The sequence below is a fragment of the Pogoniulus pusillus genome, chromosome 34, assembly GCF_015220805.1.
Source record: "Pogoniulus pusillus isolate bPogPus1 chromosome 34, bPogPus1.pri, whole genome shotgun sequence".
In the NCBI taxonomy this organism is placed as follows: Eukaryota; Metazoa; Chordata; class Aves; order Piciformes; family Lybiidae; genus Pogoniulus; species Pogoniulus pusillus.
The window spans coordinates 1,017,131-1,043,947 of record NC_087297.1 but is presented as its reverse complement, the minus strand read 5'-3'; the positions used below and the strand labels follow the sequence as shown (position 1 = coordinate 1,043,947).

General features: G+C 51.3%; 1 protein-coding gene across 3 annotated transcripts in view; it reads right to left on the bottom strand.

Moving 5' to 3' along the window:
• The window catches only part of MIB1 (MIB E3 ubiquitin protein ligase 1), a 98,189-nt gene extending 77,048 nt beyond the window's left edge, over positions 1–21,141 (bottom strand). The window contains exons 1-4 of one of the 3 annotated variants that reach the window (XM_064170712.1): positions 20,557–21,141; positions 6,512–6,683; positions 2,399–2,528; positions 331–435 (exon numbers count right to left, since the gene is read on the bottom strand). In XM_064170712.1, the coding sequence (XP_064026782.1) occupies positions 331–435; positions 2,399–2,528; positions 6,512–6,683; positions 20,557–20,785 (636 nt within the window). In that variant the 5' untranslated portion in view covers positions 20,786–21,141. The remainder of the gene's footprint in view (positions 1–330; positions 436–2,398; positions 2,529–6,511; positions 6,684–20,556) is intronic. The other 2 variants (XM_064170713.1, XM_064170711.1) reach the window with 2 other exon arrangements.
• Positions 21,142–26,817: the final 5,676 nt, after the last annotated feature.

Sequence of the window (26,817 nt, the reverse complement as noted above, 5' to 3'; positions counted from 1 at the left end):
AAATAGGGGCTTGGAAAAGTTCCTAACTGAGCTGCTTTTTCTCAGCTTCAACTGAAGCAGAACAGCAGCACAAAGATAACCCTGGATGGGATGGAAACATTTACACTGTGAACGTTTCTGGTAGGACCCAGCCCCTAATTCTAAGTAAGTTGCCAGATCAGACTTTGCCACTGATGTATATGCATGAGCCACACAGCTGTACTGCCATGCCCTGGCCAACAGCATGCAAGCTGACAAAGGAGATTACAAAAGCAGGATAATAAAGCACAAGTTACTCTTACCACCCTTCCCCCACCCTGCAATTTACCCTTTGTGTTCTGTCCTACTCACCATGCCCTCAAAGCCGACTCTGTAGAGGTTTTTAGCCCCATTGTCCCAGAGAACATATGCTGCGCTGTGTGGGCTCGAGGCACTCCAGTCCTGGATCTCAGTCACCTATTCAGTTGGGAAAAGAGGAGGATTGTTTCAGTAACAAAGACTCAGAGGCACAACTTGATCTTAAAACCTTATCCATCTCTTCAGAACCCTCCAGAATACAGCAGGTTTACCAAATCAACACAACCGACTCAGAAGTTGGTTTCTGTCTGCTGCAGGAGTTCCCTGGGTGCCTCGAGCAGCCCAAGTTGAAGCTTTGCAGGCCTGGTGCTCTTTTGGATTTGGAGTAATCTAACTACAGAAGTCCACAACAGAATCCAAGTTGCACACGTGTATTTTATGATGCTCTGCCAGGTTCTTACTAGAAGCAGCATTTAGTTTGAAGGAAACTGGATGCAAATGATTTTCATTGCTTCAGTTTGTCTGCCTTAGCCTGCATTAGCTGGTGGCAGTGAGCTACGCTAGGAGGTAACACTTTCTCACCAGAGCCAACCTGTGTAGCAAGGGTACAAAAGAAGGAAAGTGAAAAGGACTTTTCCCTGACACTTGCTGAAATCATGAGGCCATGCACCAAACGAAGACATCATTGGAAAAAATAATCAATGCCCAGGATGTCTTCATTCTTCACTGCATTTAAAAGCTGTTTCTGCTGCACCTACCATTGTCTTGTCCTCAGTAAAAACATTTGTAGGCATCTATGCACACTTTGCAGCTTGCAAACCATCCCATGGATTCAAGCTTCGTGCATGAGGAAAACAATGCAGGCTATGACTTTCACTTTGCAAAGTTCCAGAGATTCCCAAGTACTTTGCAAATTCACAGCCACAGGGAAATGATCAAGATGAAAAAAGCTGCCCCTGAATATCCTTTGCTTAAAGACATTTCAGTGTATTATTTCTTCTCAATAAATTCCCCAAAGGAACTGCCAAAGGTCATAAAGATTCACAGACTGGTTTATGTTGGAAGGGACCTTAAAGATCATTTATTCCAACCCCCTGCCATAGGCAGGGCCATCCCCTACCAGATCTGGCTTCCAAAACTTCCAGGCTTAGGGCCTCTCCAGGCAACCTGTCCCAGTGCCTCACCACACTTGTGGCAAATAATTTCTTCCTAATGTGTGATTTAAATCCATCTTCTTTCAATTCCCAAAACTTCCACAGGTGTCTAGAACATAAAATAGGCTAAAAATCTTATTCAGCCTCTTCTCACTTTAAGCACTGCTTAAGGGCATTAAAAAATAAATGCCACAGGCCCCAACAGTTCACCTGGACACAGCAGCAGCTGACTCTCCTTCTAGGTGGTCTCATTCTTGCTGACACAATCTTAGGACCTTTAACATTCTCTGCTGTACTTACAGCAAACCTCCAAGAGTTCAAGGTAAATCAGCTGCTAGTCATAACCTTTGCAAAATTGCTGTTCACATCTCGCTCCAAGCAATTCCCAACAAATCCAAATACTCTTGTTGTACAACTACAGCAGAACCACTCACCTGATGCCCTAAGCCAGCAACATAACATCCACATCCAGTACTGGCAAAAAGGTTCAACTGGGAACACCCCAGCAATTATGAGGTGGAAAACAAAAGTCCAAGGTGCAAGCACTGCAAACCAGGAGCTACTCAAATGTGCTCAGCCACAGACTAGAGAAGGCAGTGAGGAGCAGAAAGAGCCCTTCCCGAGAGCTGTGCTTTGGCACCATCTCTCCAGTAATGCTGAAGTGTGCCCAAGGTCTCAGAGCTGTGACAAGGCAGTCCTCAGAACAAACTCAAGCAGTGAGCAGGTTTAGAACTTCAGTGATAGTCCTTTGAGTTGCCACATTTCCCAGAAGTGGTCACAGCACAGAGCACACAGCTCCTCCTCCTCCCAAATGCTTCAGCATTACAGAAGAAGATTTTTAAGTGTCCAGAAAGTTAAAACAGTAACTTTTATCATGATATCTTCACTCTCAAGTGAGGACAGTCACTGAGGCCATTACAGCAGCATACAGAAATGTCCTTTCTTTCTTAACTCAGTTCCATTTTTACCTTTCCTCTACGCCCATTGCCACCATCCTGATCTTCCCATTGCCAGTCGACTCCTCTCACCACCCTGGCACCTGCAAAGATTCCTCTTGCTGTAATTTTCTTTGATTTACGGCGAGACTCCAACAACACCCTGAAGTTATTAAAAGAAGAACCCACACATGTCAAGATAGCAAATAAAATCCAAAGTGAAACATCAGGGATGGGAAGGAAGCAAACAACAAAGAAAAGCCCACAAATGCAGGTGTCAGTGTACGAACCACATCCACTCAACCCCCAACAGCAGTCCACAAGACAGAACTCCAGGGTCTTCTGTGTCTGATCTGTTGTAGGTCTGTGATTAGTTTGAATTCACAGACTGCATCAGGTTGGAAGGCACTCCCAAAGCTCATCTTGTCCAAGCCCCCTGCACTCAGCAGAGACACCTCTAACCAGATCAGGCTGTCCAGGGCCACACAAAGTCTGATGCTGAGTGTCTCCCGGGATGTAGCTTCAATCACATCCCTGGGCAGCCTATTCCAGTGTCTCACCACTCTCATTGTGCAGAACTTCCTCCTGATGTCCAACCAGTTTCAAACCATTGTCCCTCAACCTATCCCCACAGGCCCTTCTAAACAGTCCCTCCTTCCCAGCCTTTCTGTAGGCCCCCTTCAGATACTGAAATGCAGCTCTAAGATCTCCCTGGAGCCTCCTCTTCTCCAGGCTGAACAGCCCCAGTTCTTTCAGCCTCTTCCCACAGCAGAGGTGCTGCAGTCTAATGATATAAACCATTCTAGTAACAACTTCTCCAAACTTGCCACCACCAGCAGTGCTCTTGCAACCACCTCTCTGTGGCTCTAATGCCCAGGCCAGTGGCTGAATCAAAAAGCAGCTTCTGTTCTTTTGAGACTCATGCCAGACCTAGGGTAAGACAGGTATCTTGAAACCTGTAATCCTACTAATGAAGCCACTCAAGGAACAGAATCAATCAACAGCATTTCTCTTTCTCTTGGATGCACTCTGGGCAAATACCACTGCCCTGCAATTGCCCTGCTGGTCTTAGTCAGAATTAAGCTGTAAAGTGAGAGCTGCATCTCCTTCCCCTCCACGTCTCAGTTTATCTTCTATCTTTACCTAGGCTCCTTAGAGCATACCTTGGCAAATTTCATTCAATATATCAGCATTGATGTTTGCAGTCATAAAATCACAGTCATAGAATTGTTTGGGCTGGAAAAGCTCTCTAAGCTCATCCAGTCCAGACACCAACCCAGCACCACCATGGCCACTAAACCATGGCCACATCTTTCTTCAACACCTCCGGGATGGGCACTCCACCACCTCCCTGGGCAGCCTCTTCCAATCCCTGACAACTCTCACACCAAAGATATTTTTCCTCCTCTCCAACCTAAGCCTCCCCTGGCACAATTTCAGGACATTTATGTTACTTTCCCAAAGCAAATCTCTCCACTCTGACTTCACCAGCCCTGAAAGAGAGAAACCTCAAGAAAACAGTTCATGAATATTTACTTGCAAAGACAAACATTTTCCTGCCGTTTCTGTCGTCCCCAAAACCACCACTCTGCTTGTGACCAAATCTCTTACTTCATACCAGGAAAGTGCTGCCAGGCAAAAGTAGTTTCCAGCTGAAACTGTGTTTCCTGAGCTCTTCAGAAGTGCGCCACGCTCCTGCTAAACTGTTAGCACCCAGCAGATGGCAGGGAAGGCAAAAGCTCAGCTGGTGGAGCCGATGCACAGACCACAGCCCTGAGATTCCCCAGCTTCAGGCAGGTCACAGAGAAGGGCGACAGAAAGCAAAGATTGGCTGCTTCCAGCTGCATCTTAGAAAGTTCTCAACGCTTACACAACACTGGGCAGCCTGCGCCAGGGTTTGGGAACCCTTTCAGGGAAGAAGTTTCTTTTGGAACCCAACCTAACCCTCCCCCTAGCACAATTCAGGACATTTCCTCTGCCTCTAGCACCTGCGATTAGGGAGCAGAGCCCAACCCCCACCTGTCTGCAGCCTCTCGGAGCAGTACAGAGCACAGAGCTCTGCACTCAGCCACTTCTTCTCCACACTAACCCCCCCCAGCTCCCTCAACTGCTGCTCCCCAACCCCGTTATCCAAACCCTTCTCTAGCTTTGTTGCCCTTCCTGGACCTGCTCCAGCCCCTCAATGGGAGGAGAATTCTGGATCTTTCACTTCTGGGAGTGAGAGATCCAAAACTGAACCCAGTGTTTGAAGTGTGGCCTCAAAAGTGCTGAGTACAAAGGGACAATCCTTGCCCTGCTCCTGCTAGCCACGTCATTGCTATTCCAGGCCAGGCTACTGGTGCCCTTCTTGGCCACCTGGGCTTCAGCTTCAGCACCCCCAGGTCTTCCTTTGCTGGGCCAACTTCCAGCTTCTCTGTCCCAAGCCTGGAGCATCCATGGGGTTGCTGTGATCCATGTGCAGGACCCAGCACTTGGCCTTGCTGAACCTCATACCACTGGCCTCAGCTCATGGATCCAGTCTGGCCAGGTCCTTCTGCGGAACCCTCCTACCTTCAAGCAGATCAACACTCCCACACAGCTTACTGTCAACTGCAAACTGAGGGAGCCTCAAACCCCTTGTCCAGATCACAGGTCAAGACATCAAAGCGAACTGGCCCAGCTCTGAGCCCACGGGATCACCACTCCACTCCCCACCGCTCTTTGGGTCCTGCCACCAGCCAGTTTTTAACCCATGCGAGGTAGGAGCAGCCAGACACAGCCCAGACTCCAGAGGAAAAGAGGCAGACTTTATGATTTCCTTCATCCAAACACCCTTGGATGCCTCTTGCCATTTCTCCCGTGAGACATCCCTGACTCTCACTGCTCTGCCTTATTCTCCTCCTCAAGCAGCTAACCATAACTATTTCTTCTCAGATAACCTTGACCCCATAAAGAGCTCTTTGGCTGATCAAACTGCCTTCCAGGGAAGAGCTGCAGAACAGAGCTCAATGGGAGCAACCAAAGGCATGGAAGAATGACAAGAGTGACTGCATAAAATCTCTTTTGAGAACTAAACCTTGTACTTCAGGCACCATAACAAACCCTGTAAAACTAAGTTCAGCTAAAAAAAAACAGAGAGGGGAAAAAGCCCTGGCACATATTCTAAAAAACAGGGAGATAGCTAAGAAAGGACTAAGTGGAGCCCCAGGTTTGTATGCTGCTCCCTATTCTCCACTCACTACACTGAGCCAGCACTTCCTGCTCTGCAGTTTCCTCCATGGGACAGTCTGAAGGCTCAGCTTGGCAGGGTGCTGGGTCAGCTCATTTCAGCTCTGCTGCTACCTAGAAGGGCTGCCCCAGATGATCCCCCGGGTGCCTTCCAACCTGGCATTCTGGGGTTTTGTGTGGTTCTCAGTCTTGTTCTGCAGACACTGTAACTGAGACACTGAAAATAGAAAAACCTGATAAAAGCACATCAAGGAATGACCACAGCTTACAAACCTTCCTTCTGCAAGAAAAGGAAATGGAAGTTGTCTGACACATCAGACTGCAGCGAGGCTCAGATTGAGCAGAAAAGCTTCCAGAGATTTAACAGAGGAACACCCTGCAGAGTTAGCCCAGAGGTGACAGCACAGCACACAGTGGCTCAGGGAGAGAATTTACCACTGAGGGACAGACAAAGATCACTGCTCTCATTTCACTGCTGGAAGGCAGAGCTCATTGCTCTCTGCAGCTCCCTGCAGGGAGGTTGCAGTGAGGAAGGGGCAGCCTCTGCTCCTTGGTGCCAAGGGACAGCAGCAGAGGCAGTGGTTCCAAGCTGCCCCAGGGGAGGCTCAGGCTGGAGCTCAGGAGATATTTCTGCCCTGGAAGGGTTCTCAACCATTGTCACAGGCTGCCCAGGGCAGTGCTGCAGTCACCAGCCCTGGGGGCGTTCCAGCAGCCTGTGGAGCTGTGCTCAGGGACATGGTTTAGGGTTAACTGTGCAGTGCTGGCTCAGGTCTTGGACTGGATGAGCTTGGAGGTCTCTTCCAATTGGAAGCACACTTCACACCACTACCTTAGCTAATCCCAGTTTCAGTAACCAACTCTGCAGTTCAAAAGCTACCCACACTGAACTGTTCCTACTTAACTGCAGGAGGAATAAAACTCCAACCAGCCAGGTGTTACCTTTCACTCCCTGGTGTGGTAATCCTGTAGAAGCGATGCCTCAAGTGGTGCTTGTCCCCATGGTAGCAAACCGTGCACAGGTCGTAGTTGGTGCACTCAGCACACTTCCATCGGATGCCGATGATGGGCTGCTGCCGGCAGGTATCACACATCGTCCCATCGTGCTTGATGCCTGAAGGGAAAGAGCAAGGCTGACACTGCTGTCACATCAGCACCTCTTGCCGCACACTGCCAGGAGGTGAAGCCACACACCACACAGTGAACGGTGGAGAACGGCTGCTAGAGACACCCTGACAGGCAGCAGGAGAGAGGGGAGGCGATCACAGGATCATGGCACCTCTGAGGGGCAGGGACACCTCCTTCTACAGCAGGAGCCCCACTCAGCCTGGCTTTCAACACTGCCAACCTTGGAACTTCCATGACTTCTCCACTACAGGCACCAGTACAGACTGGGGCTGCCCTGCTGAAAAGCAGCTCCGCTGAGAAAGACCTCAGAGTGCTCGGGGACAGTAAGTTCTGCACAGGCAGCAGTGTGCCCTTGTGGCCAAGAGAGCCAAGGGCATCCTGAGGGGCATCAGGAAAGTGTGGCCCACAGAGCTAGGGAGGATCTTCTCCCCCTCTGCTCTGCCCTGCTGAGACCACACATGCAATACTGGGTCCAGTTCTGGGCTCCTCAGTTCAGAAGAGACAGAGACCTGCTGGAGGGAGTCAGTGAAGAGCCATGAGGATGATTGAGAGATTTGAGCATCTCCCTCTGGAGAGAGACTGAGAGCCCTGGGGCTGCTTAGTCTGGAGAAGAAAAGAGAGAGGAGATCTGATCAATGTCTACAAATACCTGAGGGGTAGGGGCCAAGGGGCTGAGGCCAAGCTCTTTTTGTGGTCCACAGCAGCAAGACAAGGAGCAAAGGCTACAAACTGGAACAGAGAAGGCTCCACCTCCATATGAGGAGAAACTTCTTTACAGTGAGGGTGGCAGAGCCCTGGAGCAGGCTGCCCAGAGAGGTTGTGGAGTCTCCTGCTCTGGAGACTTTCAAGACCCACCTGGATGCAATCCTGTGCAAACTACCCTGGGTGATGCTGCCTGGCAGGAGGGTTGGACTCAGTGATCTCTGGAGCTTCCTTCCAACCTCTAAAGTTCTGTGGTTCTCTGGGCAACCTGTTCCAAAGCCTCACCACGACATGGGGAAGAACTGCTTCCCAATAGCCAATTTAAGTCCAACTTCTTCAAGTTTTAAGCCATCAGCCCTTGTCGTGTCACTACAAGCCCTTGTCAAAAGTCCCTCCCCAGCTCCCTGAAGCCTTCTCTTCTTCAGGTTGAACATCCACAACTCTCTCAGCCTGTCTTCATGGAAGAGATGCTCCAGCCCTCTGATCATCCTCATGGCCTCCTGTGGACTTGCTCTAACAGTTCCATCTCCTTCTTGTGCTGGGGGCTCCAGTGCTCACCACAGTACTACAGCTGGGCTCTCATGAGAAGGTGGACTCTGCCTGCTATCTCCCACTGCTGCTCTGCTCCCCAGGTGTTCTGTCTTTTCTCAGCTCAAAACCCAAGGAAGCTGTACATGACTTTTTCCATCTGTACAAACCAAGGAAAGAAATGAGAACTCCTTTAACCCCAAGTTAAAGGGTCAGAAATGTCAGTACAGCAAAACACACAGGCAGCCTGGAATTCTTTCTCTGGCCACCTTGCACCACAAGGTGCTGCATTCACCTCTGCACAACAGACTGGAAATCACTGGGGTGACTTACACACTGTGTGCAGCAGAAAAGAGACGTGCTTAGCTCTGCTCACTTTGACATGGGATAACAACCAAGCTCTCCCAGATGGATGGATTAGCTTCATGCAAAGCTGTTGCCACTTTGGACCAAGTTTGCTGCTTTGTATCTTGGCTTTTTTGAAAAGAATATCCCAGCTGTGCTCTGGTCAAAAGCAGAGTGCTCGAGACTGCTTTCTGCCACAGCTCTGCGAGCCACAGCAGAGTGAAAGTGGTCAGTCAGAATTTCCACCCCTGCACTCACAAGCTCATTAAAAAAACAATTCTGCTGTTTGCCACAGAATGGGCAAGAGAAGAGAGAAGCACTGGCACTCAGCCTGCAGCAGGAGAGAAAAACCAGCACTAAAAGGTTGCAGCAGCACCAAATATTGCCAGCCAGTCACCCTCAAAGGAACCAAACAAGCCAGCCACAAAACCAGGCCACTCCAAAATGAGGGAGGGAAAGAGTGGCTTTAGTCCCTCCAGGGGCTCCACTACAAACCTATCAGCCACTTGTGTCCCCAGTCTGAGCCACCTGCAGAGACGAAAAATCACCATCTGGGGAGCAAACCTGAAGGAAAAGCCTTCTTGTCTGATTAGTTCTCAGTGCCACACAACAGCTGAGGCTGGAAGCAGCCTCTGGAGATTGTCCCCTCCAACCAGCACTAGAGCCACCTGCCCAGGACCACATCCAGCCAGGCTCTGAGTACATCCAGGAATTCAGGCTCCACAGTGCAGCCTGTTCCAGCGCTCAAGCACCTCCAGAGCAACAATGCTTCTCCTTACTCTCAAGTGGGAACTCATGCATTTCAGCTTATGTCCTTTACCTCAGACTGCCCCTTGACATCACTCAAAAAGCCTGGATGCAACCTCTTTACAACCTCCACCAGGTACCTAAATGCACTCTTAGGGTCCCACTCCAGTTCTGCCCAGGCTAAACATCACCAGATCCCTCACCCTCTTCTCATCCCAGATGTCTTAAGATTCCTTAAACACATCTGCAGTCTTGCTCTCGGCGAGCTCTGTATGTCCCTGTCTCTCTCATGCTGGGGAGCCCAGAACTGGACCAGTACTCCAAGTGTGGCCTCACCAGTACTGAATAGAGAGAATTCATCATTTCCCCCTACTGCAGCCCACGATGCTGGCTCATGGTCACTTCATTGTCCACTGGGACCCCCAAGCTTCTCCTGCAGAGCTGCTCCCCAGCCACTTGTCTGCAGCTTCTACTGGTGCAGGGTCACTCCTCCTCAGGTGTATGGCTTGGCCCTTCCCTTTGTTGAATTAGATGAGCTTCCTCTTGGCCCATTTCCCCCCTGAACACCAGCAAAATCAGCTCGTGTTCATTTCTCCTAACCAAGACAATTTCTCACCCCAGTCTCTGTTATAGATGTAGTCAGGAAGATTTCTGGCCTCAGGATTAAAAATTGTCTTGATGCATGGCCAATGGAGTAAATATTTAGTTAAGGATAGAAGAGGTAACACGTTGGGAGCACAAACTGCACTCAGCACTGCAGAGATCTGAACAGCTCTTCACGGGCACTCGAGAGAAGCTGCTGCGGCACCCAGACGCTCACTGTAGCTCCCAGAGTGGCTCATCAGCAAGGCAGCATCCACCCCTTTCTCACCGGCCTGGGCTGAAGTGGTGAGGATGCAGCACAGACAAGTCCTGTAACCCCTACTCTTAACTGCCAACTCCAACCACCAGACAACACACCTGAGATGCCAAACTTGCTCTCTACATCTAACTTCCTGACATTTACCACGCGTTTGCTGGTGTGTGGCTCTCTGGACACCTCCCCTAGAGTTCCTCCCCCTACCCAACCCAAGTGACCTTGCTGCAACACGAGGGTTAAGGAAGAGGAAGCTGCCTAGCTGGTTATTCAGTCTGAGGCTGTGATGGCTGGTACCTGCTGATGACAGAACCACAGGATTGATGCTCTTAAAGGTCTTTTCCAACCAAAGCAAGTCCAACCACTCTAACTCCGCCAAGGCCAGGGCAAAACCATGTCCCTCAGCACCACATCTCTGCATCAAACACCTCCAGAGATGGGGATTTCAACCATCTCCCTGGGCAGTCTGTTAGAGTGTTTAAGAACATTCTAAGTGAAGAAGCTTCTTCCAAGAGCCAACCTACCCTCCCCAGTGCTACTTGGTGACCTGTAACACTCTAAGAGACAGCATTAGCTAGAACAAAAGCCATGAATCGTAGCAAATATTTGACTGCTGCTTGGTGGTCCTCAAGAGCTGGCACACTAAAAGGGGTCAGATAATCTGCTGATGCTTTGTTGCCTTCCTTATAGAAGTCTAACTAGACATGGGGGAGACCTAACAGCAGCCTGCCAGTACCTGATGGGAGCCTACAAGAAGGCTGCAGAGGGACTGCTTCCAAAGACCTACAGTGAAAGGATGAGGGGCGATGGCTTGAAATTAGAGCAGATTTAGGCTGGATGTTAAGAACAAGTTCTGCACCGTGAGGGCGGTGGAGCACTGCAACAGGTTGCCCAGGGAGGTGGTCGAGGCCTCATCCTTGGAGATGCTCAAGGTGAGGCTGGGCAGGGCTCTGGGCAACCTGATCTGGTGGAGGATGTCCCTGCTGAGTGCAGGGGGTTGGACTGGTGAGCTTTGGGGGTGCCTTCCAGCCCAGACCATTCTGATCCTATGGTGCTTGGGTTTGAGGGGTTGTATTTGGTGGGTGATTTTTAACTGATGGTTTCATTTGTATCTCACAAAAAACAGAGAAGTTACTCATCCGTGGATTCTTCCTTTAAATGGTTGCTGAAGTTCAGGAAAGAGAGTTTGCCAAGGATCACATTTATTCTGGATGTAAAAGAACCAAGGAACTGAGTGCTACAGGATTCTGCAATTTGTCTAAGCAGAAGGAAAAGGGGCAAAAAAAAGCTCTCACAGAATCCAGAACTGGGTCATCTCAGAGTGAACTGAAATATAAACTAAGGATTTCCACGCTGTGAGGCAACAGCTGCTGTGGAAAAAGTCAGGGAAACCACCTAAGGAAAGGACAAGGAAAATAAAACAAAGATATGTGACTGAAAAGTCATTCGAGCCGGCGGCGTCTGGGACTTAGCAGCGTTTGTCTGCAGCTGGAGCCTCACGTCTCCATCTCACAGACCCCTAAACATCACCCTGACAGATGGAGCCTTTCTTCTCCCATCTCCTGACACCAGCAGCAACACCCACTTCAGTGCATGCCTCACCTGACCCTGCTGCCCCATTCTGCCCACTAGGCTAGCAGACCTGAGATGTGAACTGGACTAATGTTGGAGAAATTCTTGTTAGCAGAGCACACAAGAATTTATAAACATGAGCAACCCGTGCTGAGAACGTCCTTGGATCCCAGCTAGCTCAGGAAATCGAGCTGTAAACAGCTGAGCACCCCACACACAGCTGCAGTGGGCAGAGACTAGATAACCAAAGGGGCTGGAGTGGGTGGTGATGGAGGCTGACCCTTAGAATGTTGTGATAAGTTAACCTATGCACACCTTCCATGTAACTCTGGACCCTCTGACTGTAACCAATCTCGGTGCAGCACGCCTCTTGCTAGAAGTGCATATAAGTCATTGTATCATGGAAATAAAGTGGATTTGACCATCTCACCACATTGGTGAGCAAAGAGTCATCTTCCCATAGCGCTCCACCAAACGCTTCCCAACAGACTAAGAAAGGCACCCAGACAGAAAACAGCCAGGAGGAAAAACATTCTGCTGGATTGCTTTGGCAGTGCCACTCTCTGTGGGGTAGCACAGCACTGCTGGCAGAGCAAGCCAAGAGCTGCTGGCCAGGAGGAGGTTATCCTGTTACAGGATGTTTAAGCACTGCAGTGGGAGCTGCAGGGAGAGGTGGGTTTGTGTGCCTCTGGCAACAGCCAACTGAGGGAGACTGAACTTCACTTGCTGGAAAGAGCTGCTGCTACTGGATCACAAAATGTCACAGCTAAGTTCTCCCTCATCTTTATAACACAAGCAATCAACAGCACATCTGCAGAGGATGAAAGATACTTGCTTGGGTTCCCATCTGAACTAGGAAGTAGAAGTGCAGTGGGGTGACCCTGCCTGCCCATCAGCCATAGTCTCACTCTCCCAGCTTGACAAGATGAGGAGTGAAAGGAAAACGAACAAGCTTGGGACGCAAGATAGCAGTGAGCTCACTTCCCAATCAGCAGCACAGGCAAAGCAGGACTGGGGGAAATGAAATTTATAGCCAGTGAAAAAAAGGTGGTGAGAAAGATCACAATGAAAACACCTTCTGCCCACACTCCAACTTCTCTCCAGATGCAACTTCACTCCCTCATTCCCAACCCTTCCATCTCCCTTTTTCTTCCCAGTGGAGACAGAATCACAGAATAGTTTTGGTTGGAAAAGATCTTTAAGGTAATGGAGCCTAACCACTACTACTGCCAAGTGGTAGACACCACTAAAGCCTGTCCCAAAGCACCAGGTCTAGAGTCTAGATGTCTTTAAAATCCCTCCAGGGAGGGTGACTAAGGCACTTCTCTGAGCAGCCCACGCCAGGGCCTGACAAACTCTTCTGGGAAGAAACATCAGTGAAGATAGGGAAGAAGGGTCTAAGGTCACAGTCACAGAATGACTGATTGGGTTGGAAGGGACCACAAGGAGCAGCCAGTCCCAAACCCGCTGCCATGCTCAGGGACACCCTACCCTAGAGCAGGCTGCACACAGCCTCAGCCAGCCTGGCCTCAAACTCCTCCAGCCATGGGGCCTCAATCACCTCCCTGGGCAACCCATTCCAGACTCTCACCACTCTCCTGCTCAACAACTTCCTCCTCACCTCCAGCCTCACTCTCCCCACCTCCACCTTTGCTCCATTCCCCCCAGTCCTATCACTCCCTGACAACTTAAAAAGTCCCTCCCCAGCTTTTTTTGTAGCCCCCTTCAGATCCTGGAAGGCCACAAGAAGGTCACCTGGGAGCCTCCTCTGCTCCAGCCTGCACAGCCCCAACTCTTTCACTCTGTGCTCACAGCAGAGATGCTGCAGCCCTCTGAGCATCCTCCTGGCCCTGCTCTGGACACACTCCATCATCTCCACAGCCCTCTTGGAATGAGGGCTCCAGAGCTGGATGCAGCACTTCAGGTGGGGTCTCAGCAGAGCACAGCAGAGGGGGAGAATCCCCTCCCTGGCCCTGTTGGCCACACTGCTGCTGCTGCAGCCCAGGCTCTGCTTGGCTTTCTGGGCTGCAAGTGCACACTGCTGGCTCCTGCTGAGCTTCTCATCCACCAGCACCCCCAAGTCCCTCTCCTCAGGGTTGCTCTCCAGCCTGGCACTGCCCAGTCTGGATTTGTGCTTGGGATTGCCTCAACCCAGATGATTCAGGCCAACTCATGACAGCTTCTCACATCTTTCCCTACTCTACCATGGGTCCTCTCCATGAGCTGGAGTCCTTCAGGAAAACTCTGCTCATGCATGTGCTCTCCATGGGCTGCAGCTTCTTTCAAGGCATGTCCACCTGCTCCTGATGGCATCTTCCACAGGCTGCAGTGTGGTTGCCTGCTGCACTGTGGCCCTGCATGGGCTGTATCACTGTGGTCTCCATCCACTCACCACCATCTACCTAACAACATTCAGTACTGAGAACCTGATGCTGGCACTGCCCATGTTTCTCAGGAGGGAAGGAGACAATGTTGAAGACAAACTTTGCTCTAGCTCAGGGACTGAGTGCTCACCAGCACTGAGATTTCACCTTCCAACTTACTTTTGTCAAAGAGAAAAACAGTCTGTGGTGTAAATCAAAGTACACTGCACAGGAACAAGTAGGAGACTGGATCAGGTGTAAGCTCTGGAGCCAAACTGAAATCCTGACCCGAATGTAACCTGTATCTGTCACCTAAACCATTTCTGCTCTCTGAAAGGCTGTTTAAGAGGGATTGAAAAAGGCAATTTACAGAGCGAGAGAATACCTTCAGGAAACTACTGCAATACACTAAGTGTGCCTGAGAACTTCAGAACTCAAACTCCAGCCCTGCAGCTGGCCAGATGTGAACCAGAAGAGCATTTTACCTCTCTGTAATGAGAGAATGCAAAAGCTAAAGTTGAATATTCTTCACAACTCCCTAAGAGCAGGCATTTCAAACCAAAACCAGTTTTGTGCCATCCTCCATGCTGCACTGAAAAAAAAACCCAAAGCAGGTAATGAGGAGATTTTAACCAAGCCTAGTTACTTTTAAACAGCTGTCCTCTCCTAGTGTCCCTCCAACCTTAGCACATCTCAGACATCCAGCACTGCTGGCCTCCATTTGTCATTACTGGTTTTACTAGTTGCATTTCCCATCAGCTTCACAGAATCACAGGGCTGGAAGGGACCTCCAAAGCTCAGCCAGTCCAAGCTCCCTGGCAGAGCAGCATCACCCAGAGCAGGTCACGCAGGAACACAGCCAGGTACCCTCACAGGGAAAAAAAATCATCATGCTTCAATGGAACTTCCTCTGCCTCAGCTTCCACCACTGCCCCTTGTGCTGGTACTGTGCAGGCATCACCCAGCAGAGCCTGGCTGCACGCTCTGGGCATTCACCCTACACATCTTTACAGACATGAATGAGGGCAGCCCTCAGGCTCCTGCTCTCCAAGCCAAACAGCCTCAGCTCCCTCGCTTTCCTGCCTTTATGTGCCAGCCACAGTAATGTGCACTTTTGTCACCTATTCCCAAAGCCTCCCTGCATTACCCAGCCCACCACTCCTCTCTCACCACTCACCTGTCAATCTTAGAGCCTTTGCCTACCAGTTCTCAAAATCCTTGTTTGCTCTTAAAGCTGAAACTGAAGCAGAGCTGCTCGCAGTGCTGAATGATTTGTTAGGGATATCTCTTTTAGGATAAAGGTGGCAATTTACAGCTGCCCAGTGAAGGAACTTTTTAACAGTAAAATACACAGAGGTGATGGTGAGGGCTGACAGGGACCTCTGCAGATCATCCACTCCAACCTTCCTGCTAAAACAGGCCCACCAAGATTAGGCTGCCCAGGATCAGAGAGTCCAGGTGAGTTTGGAATCTCTCCAGAGGAGACTCCATCACTCTCTGGGCAGCCTGCTCCAGGGCTCCAGCACTCTCACAGGAGAAAAGTGTTTCCTTAAGTTTCAGTGAAACCTCCTGTGCTCTGGCTTGTGCCCACTGCCTCTTGTCTTCTTACAGGAGCTTGGCCCCATCTTATTGCCCCCTATGCTTTAGCTCTTGTTCAGCATTGTGCAGATCCCCTCTCAGGCTGCTCTTCTCCAGACTGAACAGCCTCAGGACTCTCAGCCCTTCCTCCTCACAGATGTTTCAGTCCCCCCAGCATCTTCATGGCCCTTGTTGGACTCTCTCCAACAGCTCCTGGTCTCTCTTGAACTGGGGAGCCCAGAACTGGACACAACATTTCAGATGCAGCCTCATCAGGGCAGAAGAGAGCGGGAGGAGAAGCTCCCTTGACCTGCTGGCCATATGCTCCTGAATGCACCCCAAGAGGCTGCTGCACCAGGGGTATCAGCACAGCTGAAGTCAAGCATCTCAGTTACTTCTTAGAGCCAACAAAACCTGTTTTCCCACAGACTTGCTACTCTCCTTTGAACTCTAAGCCAAAATCCTTTCACATCACAGCAGCAGTACCAGACAAGAGCTACCACCAACTACTCAGCAAACTGATCCCTTTACACACCAATAGCAAAGGTTTTGATATGCCCATTCTTCTACTCCAGGTAATTTTTATGCCACAGACAGAGTACAACAAACTGTGTGAGAACATCAACCAGTGGCCCTACAAACATAGCCCTCTGTTACATTAACTCCATTAAATACCCTGTCTGGCAGCAGCCAACTAGGGAATTGTTGTATACAAGACATACCAGACTTGACAAAGCACAGGCCCTATCTAGCAAGGGTAGCATAAGATACATGAGGAGGGAGAAGATTACTGTGTAGGAGCCATGGAGGAAGGGCAGGAAGAGCAAAGGACATGTTTTAAAACACCAAAGCAGCAGGCCTCCCAGGCATCACTGCTCATAAAGCTATTAGGCTATTTCTACTTGTGAGCAAACAGGAAAAAAAATCTTGACCAAGACAATCTGCCCTAAACTGCATTTGATGTGCTACATGCAAGAAGAAACAAATACAGAGGATGAACCAACTGAGGTGGTCTACCTTTTAAAATGTCCATCAACCAGAGAAGGCTCCAAGGAGATCTAAACAGCAGCCTACTAGTACCTGAAGGGGCTACAAGAAGGCTGCAGAGGGACTGTTTGCAAAGGCCTGCAGGGAGAGGACAAAAGCAATAGCTTCAAACTAGAGCACAGCAGACTGAGATTGGATGTTAAGAACAAGTTCTGCACCGTGAGGGTGGTGGAACACTGCAACAGGTTGCCCAGGGAGGTAGTTGAGGCCACATTTCTGTAGATGTTCATGGTGAGGCTGGACAGGGCTATGGGCAACCTGCTCTAGTGGAGGATGTACCTGCTGAGTGCAGGGGTTGGGCTGGATGAGCTTTGGAGGTCACTTCCAACCCAGGCCATTCTATGATTCTGTGGTGACTGATGCAGCTCTTCGGGTCACAGAAGCTATCAGCACAGTGCAGAAAGCCATTCAGACCTCCCACAGCCAGCATCGGCACTTTCTGCATTAGCAGAAGGCAGCACACGGAGCTCTCCCGGCTGCAGCTGCAGGATAACTCCACGGCCAGGTTCCACTTCCTGAGCCCAGGCCCTCCAGCACCTCTCCTGCTTCAAAGGCAAATGGGTAAATATTTTAAGCCGGAAAATAACACAGTTACTTTGAACCAGCAGCAGACGAGAGGAAAGGGATCACAAAGGAGTTTCTGTCCAAGTTGCACGGAAAGCAAATCTGCAGAAAGAAGTGAAGTGCCTGCAAGGAGCCTGAGTTTTGTGAGCAGACCTCGAGCTTCTCTGCAGCAGCTTCCAGAGCTCCTCCTTCCTGCTCCTTTTCCGCAGCGCTGCCAGAAAGAAGGGACTCTCAAGACACCTAGATCCTGACAAAAGGCCAAATTACACAAAGACCAGCACTCACCCTGCTAATCCCTCTGCGCTCCATCTGGAGCCCACCACACAGGGCCTAACTCAAGCTCCACCCTGAAAATTCGCTTCTTGTCCAAGCCCCAGTTTACTGACCCCTCCCACAGCTGCTCTGTCTCGCTCGCAGACAAGCTGCCCAGAGCAAACATGCTCACCAACAGCGGGCAAACGCAACTGGCACAGCAGACATCACTGAGAAATGAAACAGCTTCTATCACAAACTGCTTCTCACCCAAGTGACTACCTCTGGAGCAAACAGCTTACAAGAGATCACAGAATCACAGAACATTAGGGGCAGGAAAGGACCTCCAGAGATTGAGTCCAACCCCCTAGCCAGGGCAGGTCACACAGGAGCACATCCAAATGGGTCTTGAAAGTCCCCAGAGGAGACTCACAACCTCTCTGGGAAGCCTGTCCCAGGACTCCAGCACCCTCACTGTAAAGTTTCTCATGTTGAGGTGGAAGCTCCTGGGTTCCAGTTTGTACCCCTCGTTCCTTGTCCTATCACTGGGTACCACCAAAAACAGCCTGGTACCTTCATCCATCCACCCCTCACACATCTCCTCTCAGCCTTCTCAAGACCAAACAGCCCCAGGTCTCTCATGTAAATCATCCTTCATGCAAATCATCCACGAGGCTTGACTTTAAAGCAGACTGTCTTAAAATGTTAATACTAAGGCTGTTTAACTGTCACTAAAAGTTAAGGCAGTCTGGCAGTGCTGCTAACAGCCTGCCATTAAAAGAGAAGTACATCATGAAGTCTGGGAAGCATGGTCCTGGCCCCGGAGCAGAGGTGTCAGCACAGCTAAGCACCTACAGTATCCAGCTGAGGGCAGGGTCTGGGCTTTGTTTACCAGAATGAGCTCCAAACACTACTTCTGCCAGGCAGTGAGTCCCTGCTCCACCACTACTGTCTGTGACTGTGCAAGCTCACCGAAGCAGCAGCTCTGGCTGCAAGCACCATTGTTAAGAACTTACAGGCAAGTCTGGCTCTGAATAGCTAATAAAAGAACTCCCAGCAATAAGTGATTTCGTTTTGATTTCTGCTGCTGTATTTTTATGTATATCATCACTATAAACATGTAGTCATCTTGTGCCTGCTCATTTATGAACCAGAGAGGTGTCCATTTTAACCTGCAAGAGCCATGATTTAATACCATGCTAAAAGCATCACCAAACCAAAACATTCCCTTGCTCAACAACATCATTTAATAGCACCAGTAGAAATTTCCACCACCTAATTCCACTCTTTAACTCTTGACGCCAAAATGATCTGAATACCCTCTAGAGATGGTATCAAACTATCACCCCAAGTCAGAGTCCCTCGTTCTAAGCCACTGCCACGAGGAAAAATAACAACAGAAAGGTGGAAAGCTTTCGAAGGGAAGTGACTTGCCCGGGAACACAAAACCAGATCAGTAGTAAAGCCAGTCTGAATGGACACTGTCCCGAGGCCTAACTTTGCCCTTTTGGTTCTACTACTTCACAGGGAGCCATAACCACAGAAATAACTCCCCCCAGCAAAAAGCAACCCTGGGTAACTCCACGCAGCAGTTCCCTGAGGATGGGCTAAAAACCTCAGGAAGTAGCCTTTAGAAAAGGATGCAAACAGCAATGTTTGAGGTTTTTTCCCCTAGCATCATACACAGCCCTACCTGAAGCAGAAATTAAAATTCTAAAATAAGAGTACAAATATAACTGAAAATTAGAAGGAATAAAGCAGCTAAAAAATCCCAATCAAAACCAAAACTGGGGACTTAAACCCAAGCACAGATTAAGAGCAGGCTTCCAGATGCAGCTAAGAGGATGCCCTCAGCTTACAAAGTGCTCAAGCAGAGCTAATGAGTATTCGAGGCTCACAACTCAGTATCTATGCACACACCTCACTTTTAAGCAGTAGTCGTCCCACTGGTTTCTAGACGACATCAAATGCAGGTAAAGTTTCAAACCATAAGCATCTGCAAGACAAGGATCCACAACCTGAAAGACTACTCTTAACTTCCTGCTCCGAGGTCCTTCTCAACAAGATTTTCAGCTCATTTTCATAGAGCACCTACAAAACAACCAAAACCAAGCCATGAAGCCAGGGGAGAGGAAGATAAATTAAAAACATCCCAAAGATGCCCTACACAATGTGTGCTGTGTTGAGCTTTTTTTTCTTAGCAACGTGTTTCTAATCAGAATGACTTCCACGACGCTGCCCCTTCACAAGTCTGTCTGCTTCACCCCGCTGCTGTAATTTTCCTTTCTGTAACAGTGCACAGAGCTGGCTCAAAGATGGTCTCTGCTCTCCATCATCCTCCAGATGAAGACACACTACCTCCAAGTACCCCCAACAAATCAGTCCAATCACGTTAGCATGGAGGCAACCCTCACAGTATCACAGTATCATCAGGGTTGGAAGAGACCTCACAGATCATCAAGTCCAACCCTTCCCCAAAGGGCCGCACTGTACTTCCGACGAAACGAAACATCTCTGTGAGTTTTCATTGTGAAAACAGGTGCTAGAAGGAGCCTTTCCCTGCAGTGCTCGCAACGCTACGGCTGCCGCATAATGTCAGCGCAGATCTAAAGCCATTGTCCAAAACCGACTGGATTTAAAGCACAAAACACCAAGCAGCCAAGTGTTTAAAAGACCGAAGGAACTCTTTTTTTGTACCAAGCACCTTCTCTACCTCAGAGCTGGCCCGGCAGCTGAGACAAAAGGCAGCGAGCAGACTACCAGACAAAACACTACTCCAACCACTTGCTGCAATCTTCAGCAGAGCGCTGCTGCACCCCTTCCCCGCAACCGCCGGCTCAGGGACGGTCACCATCTTACAAAACGTCTCTGAAACACAAATTCAGGGGTGGGGATGGGACAAAACCAAAACGAACCCTTGAGCTACCACCCTCTCCGCTCCCTCCCTGCCGCCCTGCGCACCCGGCGCCGGCTCTCCATGGCAGATCACTTTCTTTGTCTAACCCACAGTAAAAGTCAGCTCCTCTCCCCACGGCCACACAGGACAGATGCAGTCTGCCTTAGCCCGCACGGACAGATGAACACGCAGACACCCACGGGCAGCCATGCGAAGGGCGGGGGGAGGGTAGCTGCCTTACCCACACAGAGCCCATCGGGCAAGGCGCATCCCGACAAGGGGAAGGGCGGACAGCGACTCGCCCGCAGGGCTGGGCTCGGACCTGCACTCCGCTGCCGGGCCCTCGGGTGCTGCCCCTCCACACACCCCGCCGAAGGGTTCCTCCCACCCGGCCCCGGCTGCCGCTCACCGGTGGGAGCACTGTCGAGGATGCGGAGGTCGTAGGCCCCGGAGCAGCGGTAGTTGGCGGCGGTGCCATTGTCCCACACCACGACCACCTCCTCGGGGCTCTCGAAGCTGCGGACGGTGCCCACATGGCCCTCGCCGCCATCCTGCTTCCCCCACTTCCAGTCCGGGCCTCGGACCACCCGGGCCCCGACTCCCTCCACCATCACCCGGTTGTTCCGCGAGCTGCTCATTCCGGCGAGGCCCCGCGGGCCCGGGCCCCGGGGCGGCTGGAGAGGGCGCGCAGCCCGACGGCGGCGAGGAGGGGCCTCGATGGGGACGGTGGGGCGGCAAGACGCGGGTGCTGGTGCGGCGAGGAGAGGGCGGGGCAATCCTGACGCGACGACGAGCAGGGGAGGCAGGGGACCTCCAACGGGCCGGGGGAGGCGAGCGGGGCGGCGGGAGCCGGCAGGCAAGAGCCTCGGGACGACTCTTACCCTCGCTTTCTTCTTTCCTCCCTACTCACCCATACCCAGCAGCCCCCTCCCGCCCGCGGCGCCGCCCGCACCCCACAGCGGCCAGCCCCCGCCGCCCCCCGCGCCCGCCGCTACATCCGGGACCTGCGGCCGCGGCGGCACCAGGGAGACGGCGGCGGCCGCCAGCCTGCCCCGCGCATGCGCCCCGAGCCGCCGCGCAGCTGCGGGCGGGGCCGGGGCCGGGGCGCCCCCTGTGGGGCCGGGGGCGCACTGCCCGAGCAGCGCCGTGGCTGGCGGCGGCGGCGGCTCGGGTGTGGGTGCTGCTTTGCGCTGCCTCCCGCCTCTGCGGCTGCTGACAGGGTCTGTGAGAGCCTCGCCTGACCGCTGCTGTAGTTTGAGCCGGCAGGACTAGAGAGGCGATTGTCGCCCTGCCCTCGGCACTGGTGAGGCTGCAGCCTCGGTTCTGGGTTCAGTTTTGGGGGGCCCTCACTCCAAGAAGGATACTGAGGGGCAGGAGCGGGTCCAGAGGAGGACAGCAGAGCTGGTGTGGGGCTGGAGCACGAGTCCTCTGCCGAGCAGCTGAGGGAACTGGGGTTCAGCCTTCTGCCTGTGTGCAACTACCTGAAAGGAGGTTGGAACCAGCTGGGGCTTGGATTCTTCTCCCGCGGGCCAGGACAAGAGGAAATGGCCTCAGGTGGCACCGGGGGAGGTTTAGGTCGGACATGAGAAAAAGTGTCTTCCCTGAAGTGGTTCTCAAACCTGGAGCAGGCTGCCCAGGGCAGTGGTTGAATCATTATCCCTGCAGGTGTCCAAAAGCTGTCCAGAGGTGGTGCTGAGGGACATGGTCTAGCAGCAGCCTTGGCAGTGTTGGACTCCATGGTCTCAGAGGTCCTCTCCAGCATAAACGGCTCCATGTAACCGGCAGAGTACCACCACATTCCTCACGTAACTCACTCCTTCCTGGGCACTGCTGAGTCTAAAGAACTTTCAGTGCGAGCTCAAGCCATAGAATCATAGAATCAAGCAGGCTGGAAGAGAGCTCCAAGCTCCCCCAGCCCAGCCTAGCACCCAGCCCTGCCCAACCAACCAGACCATGGCACTAAGTGCCCCAGCCAGGCTTGGCTGCAACACCTCCAGCCACAGCCACTCCACCACCTCCCTGGGCAGCCCATTCCAGTGCCAATCACTCTCTCTGACAACTTCCTCCTAATATCCAGCCTCGACCTGCCCTGACACAGCTTGAGACTGTGTCCCCCTGTTCTGTCCCTGGCTGCCTGGCAGCAGAACCCAACCCCACCTGGCTACAGCCTCCCTGCAGGCAGCTGCAGGCAGCAATGAGCTCTGCCCTGAGCCTCCTCTGCTGCAGGCTGCACACCCCCAGCTCCCTCAGCCTCTCCTCACAGGGCTGTGCTCCAGGCCCCTCCCCAGCCTTGCTGCCCTTCTCCAAACACCTTCCAGCACCTCAACCTGTCTTGAACTGAGGAGCCCAGAACTGGACACAGAGTCCTGGCTGTGCACACCCAAGCAATGTCTCATTGCTGCTTCTGCAGCAGAGTCCTCAGAACCTGCCCTGGGAGAGCAATGCAACTGCAGGCACTTTGGATTTGTTTGCAGATGCTTCTCCCCAGACAGAAAGCTCCCCACAGCTTGTACTAGCTTCTTACATCTGACTGAAATGAAACAAACACGTGGCAGAACTCCCCTTTGATAGCTAGGCTCTGCCTATAGTCCTGGTGTTCCCATCTGCCCTGTTCTTCTCCTCACTTTCACAGTCGTGGGTAAGTGTGAGGCTGGTGCATACCTAAGGACAACCCAGAGCACATTTTCCTTGATAGAGCTGGGTTTTAAAAGCCTTTTTGCAACCAGGAAACATATGACAGGAAAGCCAACCAAGTCTTGAGATCAGAATGAGTTAAAATAATTTTTCCAAGAAATCCTGAATTACAGACACAGAGAGAGTTCAGCAGCACTGTGTGGGCAGATACTACCCTGGAGCCTCTCTCTGTTAATCCTTTGCCTGATCACTCCTGCTCCAGCTGTCCCACAAGCCCTGACTCTCCTCTCTCCTGCTTTCTCCATCAGATGATGCACTTGCAGAAAGCAGGCATGTGTCAGCAGTTTGCTTGCAGTGGGAGAATGGACACAGCAATAGCTTAAGAAAGAACTCGTGTCCACTTCCAGCTGAAGAAACGTGCTGGGCTAGGGCCTCTTGCAGGCAGGGAAGGTCAATGTGTGGGGTGGGTTTGCACAGGTTAAATGCGTGTGGCATTTTCAGTTGCCTCCAACAAGGCTTCAGTTGCCTCTGCAAGCCTGTTCTCTTCTCTTGGTGAATGCTGAGGGTTGATCACGTCTCCTAAACTTGAATTTCCCCTCTGACTTTATCAAACAGAATGGCTACTTTACCACTCTCAAGCCAACATATGCTCCAACTCCAGGGATTTTAATCTGTCAGCCCTCACAGTGTGGAGAAAAGTTCCACCAGGGCCTTGCTACTGGACTTAGTATAAGGTTTCTTGCTTTGCATTTTAGGTCTGCAATCTAGAAATCACACTCATAAACCTCTTCAAACCTAACACCAGCAGAGGCATCGGACTAAGGGGGAGTTTGTTCTGTCCCTGATACAGGAGGAGACCACCAGGGCAGACCAGAGAGAGGTAATGCCTTAAACTGCTCCAGCAGCAGCAGCTGACACTCCTCTGCCAGAAGCTTTATTTCCCTGAGCACTGCTGCTGTAATTAAGCACTGCTGCCTGCCATGTGAGGCACTGCTAGCTTTGAACACCTCAGGTAGTCATGACAGAGCAGCTGAATCACAGGCTGGAGGAAGGCAGTGCACAGTGCTTCAGGCCTTCTTGCTTGTAATTGCACAGCCTCACTCGTATGCGTTCAGTGCAGGAATCTGGATGCACAGAAACAGCTACAGAACAAGTTCCCTTCTGGCTACCCAAAATGACATATACTGCTGACTCACACCGTCCTCCAGCTAGCAATTGCAGTCTTCCTCACTTCTCAGGGGCCAGAATGGTGCAGAATTCAGAACCAAATGGAGTCCCCTTGAACTCCTTCTTATTGTTTAGACTGTGTTGGCTTTTCGTAGCTCCAAGAGGGTAGGGCAGCCCTCAAAACACTCCTGATAAAGCCACAGGAAAGAGGAGTTTGGAAGTCATCCAGCCTGTGTCTCTGTGCATCTAAGCCAGTCCACAGAGCTCCTGACCTAAACTCTGCCTGATTGTCTTCCAGTTCTGCACAATGTTGCGCTCCAGCAGGGAACCTGAATCTAAGTATTTGCATGGACTGAAAGAGACTTGCAGAGATGTTTTTCTGGACTGTCTCATTTGAATGGGCCAGCAATGTGCCCTTGTGGCCAAGAGAGCCAAGGGCATCCTGGGGGCAGCAAGATAAGTGTGGCAACAAGGGCTAGGGATGTTCTTCTCCCCCTCTGCTCTGCTCTGCTCTGCTCTGCTCTGCTCTGCTCTGCTCTGCTCTGCTCTGCTGAGACCACAGCTGCAATATTGTGTCCAGTTCTGGGCTCCCCAGTTCAGGAGAGGCAGAGACCTGCTGGAGAGAGTCCAGCAAAGAGCCACGAGGATGAGTGGGGGACTTGAGCATCTCTCTCTGGAGAGAGACTGAGAGCCCTGGGGCTGTTCAGTCTGGAGAAGAGAAGAGATCTGATCAATGTCTATCAATATCTGAGGGGTGGGGGTCAGTGGCTGGGGCCAAGCTCTTTTGGGTGGTCCACAGCAACAAGACAAGGAGCAAAGGCTACAAACTGGACCAGAGAAGTTTCCACCTCAACATGAGGAGAAACTTCTTTGGTGTGAGGGTGGCAGAGCCCTGGAACGGGCTGCCCAGAGAGGTTGTGAAGTCTCCCTCCCTGGAGACTTTCCAAACCCACCTGGATGCATTCCTATGTGCACTACTCTGGGTGATCCTGCTTGGCCGGAGGTTGGACTCAGTGATCTCTGGAGCTCCCTTCCAACCTCTAATGTTCTGTGATTCTGTGCTGACAGCTGAAATTGCAGTGTAGGGTCTGCAACACTTAGTGCAGAATGAGGACTGTGCCTGTAGCTGGAGCCAATCTCGTGAAATGCTGCAAAAAGCAAAACTGATTGGAAAGAGAAATGTAAACTGGCTGAGTTCTGTAAGTTTGGTTACTACCTTGCACAAATCTCAAGCTCTCAGGACTTGTCACATAAAGGATAAAGTGATCAGCTCTCTAGGAGCTAAGAATAAGTATATAAGGAGCAGAGTGTAGATTTCTTTTTAAAACACAAAGGGAGGCCTTATTCATTTACATCCACCTCAGCTCAAACATTCTGCCCTCTCAGTTCAAGGCACTATATTAGAGCAGGCAGTTTTCTCAGGCATCTCTCTTTCTCTTAAAAACTGAGGGCAGTCTAGATGTTCATTTTCTGACTCTCCCCAAAAGGAGGTTCTATAATGCAGGTTTGGGTTGTTTTTTTTCTCCTGTGGCCAAAAGTATCAGGAAAATGATTAGGAAAAAAATAAGCAACTGCCTCAACTTTATAGAACCAGAGGATCATAGAACTGTCCCCGCTGGAAAAGTCCTCTAAGATCACGGAGCCCAACCATGAACCCAACCCCACCATGGCCACTGAACCCTGACCCCGAGTGCCATGGCCACAGCTGTCTGCAACACTTCCAGCCATGGGCACTCCACCACCTCCCTGGGCAGCCTCTGCCAGTCCCTGACCACTCCTGCACCAAAGACATTTTTCCTTCTCTCCAACCTAACTCTCCCCTGGCACAATATCAGGATATTTTCATCATACAATAGAATCCTAGAATCAGCCAGGTTGGAAGAGAGCTCCAAGCTCAGCCAGCCCAACCTAGCACCCAGCCCTGGCCAACCAACCAGACCATGGCACTAAGTGCCTCAGCCAGGCTTGGCTTCAACACCTCCAGGCACAGCCACTCCAGCACCTCCCTGGGCAGCCCATTCCAGTGCCAATCACTCTCTCTGCCAACAACTTTTTCCTAATATGCAGCCTGAACCTGCCCTGGCACAACTTGAGGCTGTGTCCCCTTGTTCTGTTGCTGCTTGCCTGGCAGAAGAGCCCAACCCCACCTGTCTACAGCCTCCTTTCTCTCCTTCTATCACCTGAGACTAGGGAGAAGAGCCCAAGCCCCACTTGGCTACAACCTCCTCTCAAGGGCAGTTGTAGAGAAAAATAGGCCTGGCCTCGTGGGTGGAACAACTCAACTAAGTGAGGACGAAAGCTGGCAACACTGGCAGATGAGATGGAAACCAGTGGTTTACTGGGGGGGGATAAAATAAAGCCCCAAATGTGTCACAGAACTATAAAACAAGACATGAGGGGTTGGAAGTGACCTGAAAAGATCATCCAGTCCAACCTCCCTGCCAGGTCAGGATCACCTGGAGTAGGTCACACAGGAACACATCCAGGTGGGTTTGGAGTATGTCCAGAGAAGGAGACTCCACAGCCCCCCTGGGCAGCCTGCTCCAGGGCTCTGCTCCCCTGCCCGTTATCTGTTTTAAAAGGAGAAGGCTGTAATGACCCTGCACAGAAACTCATGGTCCGGTGAGCACACCGCAGAGCCACCGGGGAAATACATTAGGTCTATTTTCTAGAGCGCGGAGAACCAGTTGGCACCTTGGGGCCGTCCCCTGCCTCTGCTCCAGCCCTAATCGCTCAGGCTCTGCTGCCATCCGGTGGTCATCCACCACAGAACTGGCAGCGCCGCAAGGAGCCCCAAGGATCAGCCAGCTCCAACCCCCCTGCCATGGGCAGGGGCACCTCATACTACATCAGGCTGCCCACAGCCACA